This window comes from Pseudorca crassidens, chromosome 7 (assembly GCF_039906515.1).
Source record: "Pseudorca crassidens isolate mPseCra1 chromosome 7, mPseCra1.hap1, whole genome shotgun sequence".
In the NCBI taxonomy this organism is placed as follows: Eukaryota; Metazoa; Chordata; class Mammalia; order Artiodactyla; family Delphinidae; genus Pseudorca; species Pseudorca crassidens.
This window is the reverse complement of record NC_090302.1, coordinates 85,402,563-85,415,430: the sequence shown is the minus strand read 5'-3', so window position 1 is coordinate 85,415,430 and position 12,868 is coordinate 85,402,563. Positions and strand designations below refer to the sequence as shown.

General features: G+C 48.4%; 1 protein-coding gene across 6 annotated transcripts in view; it reads right to left on the bottom strand.

Annotated features, from left to right (window-relative positions):
• Positions 1-12,868, bottom strand: part of DAPK1 (death associated protein kinase 1) — a 210,773-nt gene that overhangs the window by 37,472 nt on the left and 160,433 nt on the right. For all 6 annotated transcript variants that reach the window (XM_067744791.1, XM_067744797.1, XM_067744795.1 and 3 more), the window contains exons 18-19: positions 9,586-9,684; positions 2,029-2,106 (exon numbers count right to left, since the gene is read on the bottom strand). In XM_067744791.1, the coding sequence (XP_067600892.1) occupies positions 2,029-2,106; positions 9,586-9,684 (177 nt within the window). The remainder of the gene's footprint in view (positions 1-2,028; positions 2,107-9,585; positions 9,685-12,868) is intronic.

Genomic DNA, 12,868 nt, shown 5'->3' with positions numbered 1-12,868 from the left:
GAGGGGGCTCCCCGCGTGCCAGCTGAGCCCACAAAACACCCACAAGGACAATGCTGGGGCTACGATCAGGACGATGGTGCCGGGAGTGGCAGGTGGGCTAAAATCCCCGTCTGTGGAATTTGGGAAACCTGAGAATACCTGACTCAGCATGTGTATAGACCTGCTAAGGTGTTAAGCCTGATAAAGTGTTGCTTTCTACCAGTGGTCCATACTAGAGGCTAAATAATTAACTGTAAAAACGTGTGCGCATCCAGCCTGTGGACCAGATTTCGTTTCAGTTTCTTTCCTCTATGGATGAATACTATAATGGGGAATCAGTTTAAAACAGCTCTTATATTGTGACACTTTGTCTATGAACGTTAAGACTCCACACACACTCCAATGTGGGGCTCCCTGCTATAAAATCCAGCAAAAGTCAGAGGTTGCAAACCGGTGGCCTGAGGGTGTGTTTCATTTGGCTGAAAATAGCTTCAAATAAAGTGAATTTTAAGATTAGGAGATTTTATGTGAAAGTTCATTATTGATTTGCTGACAGACTCATAGGCTCCCCTGCACCCCCCTTGTTTTGCCTGTAAACAAAAAGTTTTCCCTTGTTTTTCTAGTTCAAATTCTCCCTCACAATAAGACAGTCCGTGGTGGTACAGAGTAGAATTCGAAGCCCAGAGTTAATTTAAGTCTTTCCTGTAAGAACGTGTGAATAAGGAGGGATCTCTCTGTAGAACCTCTAGATCAAAGGGGAGACTGAACCCCTGCAGTGGCCTGGGGGATCTCAGTGTTTATCAGTTCACAGGATCCAAAGCACAAAGGTGTGAAAATGAATTATCTTCCCCAGGTCAACTCCGAGCACTGGGGAAGAAATCATTCCAACCTACGGATGTGTCCCTTCTCACTCCCCCCCTCAACCAGGACCAGGAGACCAGGGGACCACTATGAAAATTCAAACTTTCAGTAGCTGTGAAAGTTACTGTGATTATAAGACATTATAATCCCTCCCCCAGGCACTTTTCAATTTATATGGCAGGATCTTTGTAGGATACCCAAGCTTATTCTGGACAATACCTTTTCAATGAGCACGTAACTGAGCAATTTTTTTTATTCCTATAAAGTTTGTCTTTTGAAAAATTATTCCATGATTATTATAGGAAATTTGGAAAAAATACAGTAATGTTTAAAGAAGAGTGTTAATTAAAAAACCAAAATCCAAAGACACCACTGTTACCCTTTTCTTTCCATGCATTTTAAAAAGACATAGCTGAGATTACAATGTGCACATAATTTATCTTCTGCTTTGAAGCCCAGGAACATCCTAAGCAATAAACTCCTGTTACTAAAACCTCTTCAAAAACATTTTAACGGCCCCAAACCACTCTCTTTTATAGCTGTCTGTCAATTTACTAGACTTCATTGTTGGTCATTCAATGTTTCCAATTTTTATTACTGTATTATAAATAATACTGCAATGGACATCTTTGTGCATAGAACTTTTTTTCTCTGCGTTTCTTCCATTTCTTCAGGAGAGAGTCACAGACATAGAATCCCTAGCTTAAAGGGTTTGACTATTTTGAAGTCTCTCAGTACATACTGCTATGATGTGGGCTGGAAAGGTACACCTGCATTTACTTATTTTTGTCATGTTTCCTCAAACCTTAGAGCAACAAGGTTTGATAAACTGGAGCACAAGTGATATCTTGGAGCTCGAAACATTAAGAAAGAAAGAAGCAGAGTCAGCTTTCTCATTTCCCCTCTACTTCACGGTGGGGAGGGGGCAGGTATTACAAAGCGGGTAGGAGGGAAACCAGGCATAGCGACTGCAAAGAGGCCAATGATTTCCAAGTCTCGATACAGAAGAAGAAATCAGAGAGGTAGCCAATGTGTTCATGCAAATCGATATGCAAACCACAGCACAGGACCAGTGCCTTTTGGTACCACTTGTGTGTCCAAAGCCTCTTTTGTTCATCCTCATAGTTTACAAGGGAAAAAACAGAATCTTCCACATAAAAACAGAGCACTTCAGACACAATTTCTCACCTTTCGGAGTCTTGTGAGGAGACCTGCTACCTGTTCATGCTGTTCCGATTTAGCAAGATCTTCTGCTGTCTTTCCATCCTGTTGGAGAAAAACGATTAGTATTTTCCTTCACGACAGAGCGCTGTGTGTTCCATACACCAGTACTGCCATCTGAGGCAGAAACAGTGTAACAGGCATCAGAAGCAAATAAGGTGAACAAAAGACCATGTCCTGGATTTTTTCCCTTTCTGTGGAATCCTTATTTCACTTGATTGTCCAAAAAAGGAAGATAAGAGGTAGAAAAAAACGTGCATCGGTGCTTTGAGGTCCAATGGCGAGATGTCTCAGGCCCACAGGCTTTAATCAAACCGGGCACCCCGTTAGTGGGCAGATTACCCTGTGTCCTGAGCCTCCTCTCTTCAGTTAGGCCAACGATAAAGACTGCCATTTGCTGGCGAATTCTAGTTAGTGGAAGCTAACGTTTTAAAATCCTTCCATAGGGCTTCCCTGGTGGCGCAGTGGTTGACAGTCCACCTGCCAATGCAGGGGACACGGGTTCGTGCCCCGGTCCAGGAAGATCCCACATGCCGCGGAGCGGCTGGGCCCGTGAGCCATGGCCGCTGAGCCTGCGCGTCCGGAGCCTGTGCTCCACAACGGAGAGGCCACAACAGTGAGAGGCCCGCGTACCGCAAAAAAAAAAAATCCTTCCATAGACAATCTGTAGCACTCATATCAAGCTAGTTACTGTTAATTACTGTGCATTTCAAAGGAAAGGCTGAGTTTTACAATTTTTATCTGAAGATTTTCGGTGAACATAAAAGGAGGAAATCCTTAAGGGTCCACAGCACTTTGGTGTTTGCTTTTTAATTAGAGAATTTTCACAGGGCTGTAGTTTCACACTGAACGAATTCCTTTCTGTTTCCAGGCCGTGAACATGCACGATCATGGCTAACATTTATTGAGCGCCTTTTAATAATCTCAGTGCGTCGTGTGCAGTAACCTCAGAGCCACTCCAGGGCGGCAGGAACGCCGGCTGTTCACGCACTACCAAGGAGGGAACGGAGGCTGAGGGATCTTTCTGCTGCGGTTTTAGGAATTATGACAAATTTAAAAGTAGAAAAGATGGGAGGCAACTTCAAAAGAAATAAAAGCAGTATTTTTTTTAATAAGAAGACTTAAGGGGCCTTTGGCCCATCTCTCAGTGTTCACCAGTGACAGTTAAAGTTCTCTTCCCCGGGGAGGCTGGGGGAATGCCCGGATCTGACGGACAGCACACCTGCCAATCTCTCAACCCAGGTCACAATCCCTGCCGTCAGATCAGCTTTTCTCAGCCTCTACTGACATTGTGGCCAGGCTGATTCTCTGCTGTGGAAGGCTGTCCCGTGCGCTGTGGGATGGCTAGCAGCACCTTGGCCTCCATCACTAGACACCAGTAGCATCCCTCTTCCACCAGCTGTGACAACCCCGTGTTTCTGGACATTGCCAAACGTCCCCTGGGGGGTGAAGCTGCCCAACTGAGAACCACAGCCGTAGGCTGTGGTCGAAGCTCAGGTGGGCACTCCGGAGGAGGCGTGCTTTACGGTCATGCCACCCGCCTCTCTCTGCCCCCCCTCAAGTCCTGAAATGGCTCCAACGGGCAGACGAAAGCTTCTAGTTTGCTTTGGGGTGAATTAGGTAATTTGTCAGACACCACATCCAAACCAGGGATGCATGCCAAACTGTCTAGATCCTTCCTGATGTGATAAGAACAGGCCTTAGTTCCCAAATCTCACAGCACGTTGGAATCACCAGGGTCTTTAAGAACTCCTGCTGCCGGGCTCCCACCCGTATGCTCTGCTTCTACCTCTCTGGGGTGCGATCTGGACATTAGGGTTCGAAAGCCCTCCCACGTGATTCTATTGTGCAGCGAAGTTTTGGGACCGTTGCCTTAGTTGGAAGCAATCTGAGCTTCGACTTAAATTTTCTGTCCTCTGGTGTGACTGGCCATGAATTTCTCTTGAAGACCTCAGATCTGCATAGCACACAGACAGAGGATGTTCACTGGCCAAGTTACTCTCCACTGTTAAGTCTCTCAAATGTCAGGAAAACAGCCATCAATAACAATTCCTTACGTTTGCACAGCACTTCACAGTTTGCAAAACGTGTCGCTCTAAAGGACACTGTTTGGGCTTCCAAAAGCAATGTCTGCCAGTGTAGTGGAAAGAGTTTGAACTTTGGAGTGAGAAGGACCCAGGTTTAAGTCCGGATTCTGCCCCTCCCCCGCTGTGTGGTCAGTCACTCGGCCTCCCGAAGCCTGGGTTTCTTCATCTACGGCATGAGAAATGACACCTTGACTGCATAAGTTCTTGAGCAGATTAGAGAAAACCAAATGGAAAGAACCAACAAAGTACCAGGCGCAGAAAAAGCAAGCAGCAGTAATCATCAAAGAAAAAAAAAAAAAAAGAGCTGAGAGTGTCCCCAAACTCCCTGACTTTCTGTCCAAGAGGGAAAAGGGTAGGAGCCGGATCTCTTCATTCTGGCTCTGTGCTACCATGCACCCCTGAGCAAGGTGCCAGGTCTGCAGCTGGCCCACGAGCGATCCTAGCACTCACTGCCCTGCTTGTCACACACAGTGGTCTGGGAGGTCTCACTGAGAAGGTTTTATATATATATATATATATATATATATATATATATATATATTTTTTTTTTTTTTTTTTTTTTTTTTTGTGGTACGCGGGCCTCTCACTATTGTGATCTCTCGCGTTGCGGAGCACAGGCTCTGGACGTGCAGGCTCAGCAGCCATGGCTCACGGGCCCAGCTGCTCCGTGGCATGTGGGATCTTCCCGGACCGGGGCACGAACCCGTGTCCCCTGCATCGACAGGCGGAGTCTCAACCACTGCGCCACCAGGGAAGCCCGAGAAGGTTCTATTTGAGTCAAAACCTGAAGGAGGTGAGTGAGCAAGACATTTGGATACCTGAGGAAGTCTTGCAAAGAACAGCAAGTGCAAAGGCCCTGAGGCAGCAGGATGACTCTCGTGTTTGAAGAATATCAAGGAAGCTCGTGTGACTGGTGCAGGCGGAGCAAGGGGAGGAGGAGGAAGAGATGGGGGACAGGGAGGCAATGCAGATCTTTAGGGACGTCCCCATCACAAGGACTTTTACGCTGAAGGAAGGTCTGAACAGATGAGGGACATGATCTGACGTATGTCTGCACAGGGTCAGGCAGGCTGCTGTGTGAGGAACAGACTGTGGACAGGGCAGGATGGGAGCAGGGACACCAGTTAGGAGACCAGGACAAGTTACACGTGATCATGGCCAAGGGCTCACAGCCTCATGGGAGAATCAGCAGTCAATTCCAACAGAGCAAGAAAGGGGGCAAATCACACCCACTGAAGGGGACTGGGAAAGAGGAGGCGTCCTGGGGCTCCAGTTGGATACTGCAAGACGACAAAGAGTTAGTGTTCCGGAATCTTCCTGACACCAACATCACGCACTACTATGTGCCTGGGTGCCTCCTAGGCACTGAAAGGCTCTCCCTGTGAAGGCAGAAGCATGTCTTATTGCCTCATGGCAGGGGTATGTGTGTGTACGTGGGGGCACTATGTGCAAGGGGTGGGGCTGGAAACAGAGGAGGTTCCAGAGGGAAGGAACAGCATGTACCAACTGGCTGAGGTGGAATGAGCGAGGTCCCCGGACCTGCAAAGAGTCCTACTCAGTATGGTATAGCCAAGGGGGTGCAAGGTGAAGGGTGAGGTGGGCAGTGGGCAGGGACCAGGCCATGGAGGGCACATCCTGAGGGCAACGGAGCCCCGGGATGATTTGCAACTGGAACCCACTGCAGACTGGCTTTTCCAGAATGATAAATGTGGTGCTGGGTCAGAACTGTCAGGAGGGCCATGAGGCTACAGGTGAGGGACCAGTTCCGAGGCAGAGCTGGTCCTGGGGGAAATACACTGAGATTTTAACCAAGTGGAGGCAGAGGACGAAGAGCTGTGAGTTCGAGAAGAATCCAGGATGTGGCCACCAGTGTGACGCCAGGGAAGAGAGCATCCACATTTCCTGGACCGGACGATTGGATGTACGCAGAAGGCTTTTGCAAAGGGCAGACACTGAGGGAGGAGAGCAGACCTGGAGGGAGAGGATGCAGCGTGGAGGCGGGGGGCCTTCCACAGGTGGTGTTCACCAGGCTGGGTCCCAGCGCAGTGCTCAGGGAACAAGTGGGGCCGGAGACCCGGACGTGGACCTGAGTTCCTAAGTGCAGCTGCAGCCCTGGGGCTAGTGAGAGGAGCAGGGGGCAGAGAGCGGGAGGGCAGCCGGCCAGGGGGCGTGGAACAGCAGCAAGAAGCCTTGGAGCTGGAGGAGGGCAGCAGAGATGGGAGGGGAAGCAGGGGCCAGTAGGATTTTCTTACCCAAGGCCAGAAAGAGTGTCAAGGAAGTGTCGTGTCCTGGAGAGATAACTAGACATGACTGCTGGCACTCAGGTGAGCAAGACAACAAAGAAAGGTAAGGAAGGAGGTGATAATAGTACAACAAAAGTCAGAGTGGGGCTTCCACTGGGGGCAGGGGCGGGGGTGAGCTGCGGCTGGGACAGGCCACCGGGGGTTTCTGGGGTGGCCTCGAAAATTCTACCTCTTGACCTTAGTGGGGTTACAAAGGTGTTTGTCAAATCCACCAAGTTTTACTTTTGCTTATGTCCTTTCCTTAAAAAAAATGTTTTATTTTACAATAAAAAAATTTTGAAGGCGAGGTGACTGGGGCTTCTGCAGAGTCGAGGGAATTCCGGGAGTCGAGGACAGACTGTGGCGGGAGGAGGAGAGGTGGGAGGGAAGGGAAAAGAGGACCGGACCTTCAGAAGACTCTTCTCAGTTATCCCGGCTGAGAACAGACTGGGAGAGGCAGGGTAACAGCTAGAGGAGCTGTAGGGTCGAGGGAGGTGGTGCCCGACGGGAAGAACCCTGCGGTCAGGCAGAGGGGAAAAGCTGGCTCACGAAGAGGGTTGGGCTGTGCCGTCCAATAAGGCAGCAGCCCAGGCCACACGCGGCTCCGCGGGGCTGGAAACGTGGCCGAGCTAAGATGTGCTGTGGGTATAAAATGTACCCAGATTTCCAAGACTTCAATCAAAGAACTGGAAGTATCTCAATAATTTATAAATACTGATTACAAGTCAAAATGATAATATTTTGCATGTTATTGGGCAAAATACATTACTTTATATGTTACTTTTAACATATGAAAATATCAGTGAAATTAATTTCCTGTTTCTTTTTCCTTGTCAGATGTGGCTACTACGAAGTCTAGTACGACACAGGCAGCAAGCTGTCCTTCCGTGGAGCCGGCCTCAGCCCGCAGCACGGCGCCTCTGTGATGACCCACACCCTGCGTGGAGCCCACGTGGCTTCCCCGCCCTAGGAGACCCCCGTCTCCACCATGCCCGCTGGGGGGCCATGCACATCCAGCCCCACCTTGGCCGGGCCAGTCCAGGCTACGCTCCAGCTCACTGTCCTTCCAGCTCCGCCGGCCTGGGCCCTTCCTTCTCTCTCTCTCCACTCTCTCTAAGGAGTGGTCCTGACACTCCTGGAAACGTCCCTGGGGACTCTGGCTCTTAATTCTCACGGGTCCCATCCAGTAGCTGTGACCCCTGGGTCTGACTCTCTCCCATTAGACTAGAAGTTTCCCGAGGGAGGGGCAGCTTGCCTGACTTGGCCCCTCTGTGTTCGCTGTTCTGTGCCTGGTGCGCAGTGTATGCTCAGTATCTGCTGAATGAATAAATGACTGAGGCCCCGTGGTGGACTCGTAGGGACCAGGGAGAAGCGTCTGCAGTGAGCTGGGAAGGGTGGGGAGCAGAGTTACACCCGAGGGCCTCTTGAGGGGAGGCCAAAGGCATGGGGAGATGACCGCGGGCTCACAGTGGTCAGGGGGCAGCCCAAGGACCCAGCAGAGGCCGAAGGTCACACATTTGAGAGGTCCCGGCCCACACTGCCGGGTAGGCAGGAGCAGCTGCTGGCATCTTCACAGCCGTCCTCGACAGTTTACTTTTTTTTTTTTTTTTTTGTGGTACGTGGGCCTCTCACTGTTGTGGCCTCTCCCGTTGCGGAGCACAGGCTCCGGACGCGCAGGCCCAGCGGCCATGGCTCACGGGCCCAGCCGCTCCGCGGCATGTGGGGTCTTCCCAGACCGGGACACGAACCCGTGTCCCCTGCATCGGCAGGCGGAGTCTCAACCACTGCGCCACCAGGGAAGCCCGACAGTTTATTTTTTATGAGGCAACATCTGTAACAAAAAAGTACTTCTCCCCATCAAAATGTACATCAGTGCTCTATCGTGGAGTAGCTGGACCGAGTGCCAAGGCATGGATGGTCAGGGTTTGATAATGGCTCATCAGGTCATTGCACGGCGGTAGGTGGGTTTGTGATGGACGAGGAGGTGCCCTAAGAAGGGACAACCCCAAGTAGAGCGCTGGTAAGCACTGGGCCTGCAGAAGAGCCCAGCTCGGGGCTCAACACTGCAGAGAACAGACCCACTGCTTGTGGGGAGGGAATCACATCCCTGTCACATTAGCGCAGCCAGGGAGGCAATGTCCTAGGCCAAGAGCCAGTACCCATTTTCTGTCAAGGGCCAGGCAGCAGATATTTGGGGCTCTGAGGACCATAGGGTCTCTGTTGCAATCGCTCGTCTGCCCTTGTAGAGTGAAAATGGGCACAGACAATGTGTAAACAATGGGCGTGGCTGTGTCCCAGTAAAACTTTATTAAAAGAAGCAGGCAGCAGGCTGAATTTGGCCTGTGGTCCATAGTTTGCCAACCCCTGTATGACTCTCCAGCCTCAGAGCCCTGATTTTCCCAAGGTTGGCCACCATATTTCAAGACTCACATGGGTCTCCTTAGAGAAACACTTTATGTCAGCAAAGTCCTAGTGAGTTTTAGGAATCACCCACATGAGCAAATGGAGACTCAATCCACTGTTGGGCCAGAGACAACTCAAATGATAATGTTTCACCGCAGCGGTAAAAACAGCAACCTTATCTCTTAGCGGACATATTTTTCCTCTTCGGTATTTCTTGAAATGTGAAACAAAGGGTTTCTTCTGCAGGGAGGTACCAGGTCTGGAACGGGGAATGTCGGGAGTGAGACATTTAAAGAAACGAGATTTAAAGAAATCTCATTTTAAAATATGTTGTGGGCTTAAGAGCAAAGCCGGACTTTTTTAAAAAAGAACAGCTCTTGTCACCTGTTCCCCCGACGCTGGGGGGGCCTTCCTCCTCCCTCCCTGGAAGGAGGGGGCACTTTTAGAAAAGATAAACACACAACCTAATGGAAAACACAAAGGCCTGTTGCGTAACGCAGGAAACGAAAAGGCCAGTGGGAAACAGCAGGTGTTCCTGGCAGTGCAGACCTGGTGGAAGAAGAGGATGAGGCGTTCTCGGGATCTTACCCCGGGTTTGTGTGGGCAAATGTTTACGTAACTGCAGTGGAGGAGCTGAAGCTTAACGGCAGCCTGTCTGCTCTGGAGTGCAGCTGGCAAGCAATACCTTTCCCCTTGTGCCCTCGAGGCCTGAGGGGTTTGCAATTGCTTTCTCCTGCCAGAGGGCTACTCACCGAAGTCAGCGCCTCCACGTTGGCGCCTGTCAGACAGAGGTAGCGGACCACGTCCAGAATCCCGTTGTTGGCTGCAAGGTGCAGAGGCGTCCGTCCATACTGGAAGAGACAAGAAAGACCCAGGAGAGTCCTCACGGCTGCTGCTGAGGAAGACGTTTATGGAGTGACCTCACAGGGCCATCACTGGGGGATCTGGGATCCTCCAAGAAGAAATAGGAGGCGAGGTCTCCCTTCGCCAGAAACTTGCCATCTCCTTGGGGAGGCAAGCCAAGCAAAACATTTTCAAGTATTTCTCAGTTAAAAGAGTAACTTTAAAATAAAACTTAAAAGGATGAAAGAGTGGGAGGCTTATCATAAGATAACTAAATTAAGTCTCCTGCTGCGCCAGCAGAAAGGAGGCATGAGTCAGGGCTCAAGGGCCCCAAAGTTCCGGAAAGATCCGCACCACAGTTCAAATTTAGATACAGCGAAGGGAAAAGGCATGGAAGCACAGCCACTGAAGACACTCTAATGAGGTGAAATTCCAAGGCCATACCCACCATTTTTTATGCCTATGGGTTCCCAACCCCAAGGCATCTGGAGGCACTACAGTGAATTCATGGGGTGCTGAGGAACATTTAAAATTTTTGATGGAACCAGCAGGTTCAGACACCAGGGAAACTACCAGCTCCAGGTAGTTCAAAGTCTCAAAGCAGCTGGTACTGCCTTCCTTTCAATGACATCATGTATGCACAGCAGGGGGCTGGTTGCTGCTGTGATAAGAGGCAAATATCTTGAGAAAATCCACGCAGAATAGGATATAAGGGTGGTGGTGTCCACTCTGAGTCCAAGGTTTGAGGAGTTATGAGGTGCCCAACAAGCATACACATCCCATTAATATACAACTGGGGTTAATTAAGAATGAAATAAAAATAGTTTTCTTTCAATTTATGTGGATCATTTATTCCCACAGCTACTAAGTTGTTAGGACATACATACTAGGTTGTTTGGATTGAACGACTTAACAAACGGAACTTTAGGTATTTCTTTTGCTCCGGGGGAGCCATGAAAAAGATTACTAAGACACTATGGAAGATATGAATTGAGCAAGTGTGGGTATCTCTGCTTTATACTGTTTATGTGCAAATACAGGTTTCTGCTAGAAAGTTAACACATGCTCAGGTAGAAAATCCAAACAACACAGAAGGATCTATGGGAGAAAAATGAAGCCTCCCTCCCCCTCCCCCTCCCCCAAGTTCCCCTACTCAGAACTAGCCCTACTCAAACCTTCCAGGCTTTTCTCTATGAATCCATAAATGGAGAGAAATAATCTGAAAAGCCAAGACATTAATCACACTCCACCTTCTATTCTGTCCCTTGCATTTTTCACCTAACAATGGGTTGTGAATAATTTTTCATGTCTATAAGGAAATCTATTACATTCTTTCAGATACCTGAATAATATTCAATATACGGCTATATCATCACTCATTTAGCCAGCCTGCTGAGGATGGACACTTAAGGTGGTTCCACTTCTTGCGATTATAAATAACGCTGCAACGTATGTGCAAATTTATGTTTTGTTTACTGTTAGCTTCTAGAGTGATTTAGAAAGCAGATACGAAGCTTTCAAATACCCTAGAGTTAAAGTGCGAAGGAAAGGAGGAGGTTTGGAAGACCTGGATGAAGAGTTTGGATTTCTGTGTAAGGAAGATAGTCTTGGTTACAGGATGCATAGTTTTAGAGAAGGGAAGAAGGTCAATGAAGAGACGTGTGATGAATAAAATGGACTAGGAGAGTTTACACTTTTGATGGCCCCCAATGATTGACAGAACAAAACCCAAACTCCTTAGCATTACACTCAAGGTCTTTCACCATCTGGATTCAGTGCCTCTTTCTTGCTGCCTCCCTCCACTTCTTGAAATATGCTTTCCCCTCTTCTTCATCTGTCCAAGTCCTAACTCATTTAAAATGATCACCTCTGAAAAGCTTTTCCCGGTTTTTTTAATGTCCAGATGTCCATGTTTCTGGAGCACCTGTACCTCTATCACAGCAGTGACTGCAATATGAGATGTTGTTATATTGAAATGTCTGTGTGTCTGTCCAAAAGCAGCCTGAGGGCAAGAACCATTCCCTGCCATCCATACCCTGCCTAGCCCTGCTCCCCACCCGCGCCTGGCACAGTGTTGTCACAGAAGGGCATTCATCAGTGCTTGGCAGGCACGGAATTCTCTTGCAGGCTCCTGGATGTGTGTGCGCATCTGTGTGTGTGTGCGTGCACACACACGTGTGTATCGACATGCTTTTTCTACTTTCGCTGATAAGAAGAGCCAATCCAGAAAGGAACAAAGGGTTAAGGGCCGTGCACTCTGCATCATCTAGTTCCTCTCCTCTCCTGCATTTCCCGATGTGGCCGAGTAAATAGCCACTCTCCGGATTTTCACATGAGAAGAATGCAGAAAAAGACATGTCTGTTTCACTGCAATGAGCGTCAAAAATAGTGACAAGTTCCTGTCACATACTGCTGACAGGGGTAGGATCTGAATGAACATTTTCATCTCCGGGGGAATTGAGTCCAGGTAAGGAAAAGGCAGGACACAGCATGGGAAAGGAGTGACAGTCTGCCTGTGGGATATGGGCCGTCACTGTGCCACCTCCACGCTGACAACCGGTTACCGGGGTGAGACCATGTAAAGCCAGATGTGCTTTCTGGAGAAATAATGCCTTTCTCTTACTTTTCTGTGCATCTTTTAAGCTCCCCTACAGCCCCCAGCATCTTTCCTAAAATAAACAGCGAAAAAAATGAACAGGAAAACAAGCTGACACCAACCCTTCTGAAGAAGGCGTGAGACCCACAAAGTCGTGGTGTACAATGGCCAAGTCAAAGGTATTCAAATGAGTGCCACGAGGTTCCTAAAGCTGCTTTTTATTCATTTAAAGACTCCTGGAAGGAAAGCCTAGGTCTTGATGCTGCTTAATATTACATTTAGTTTCCTCCTTAAGCCACTTATATAACTGACTTGGCAAGGTTAGAATAGGATAAACTGAGAAAGCAACCAGCAGCTAATGGTTAAGACCTAGTATATTGTCTTTTCATATTTCCAGAATATGAAGATTACCAATTTCAATTCCCATTAGAATTAATCACATAATATGCAAGAGGACTATTTTTTTTTTGATAGAAGCATCATTTTCCAGTTGTTTCAGATATTAATTCTTTTTACCTCAAACAAATCATAATAAAATTCTGCTGGTATCATGTCTACCATTTATAAACAAACATTTCCTGCAATTAAAAAATTAA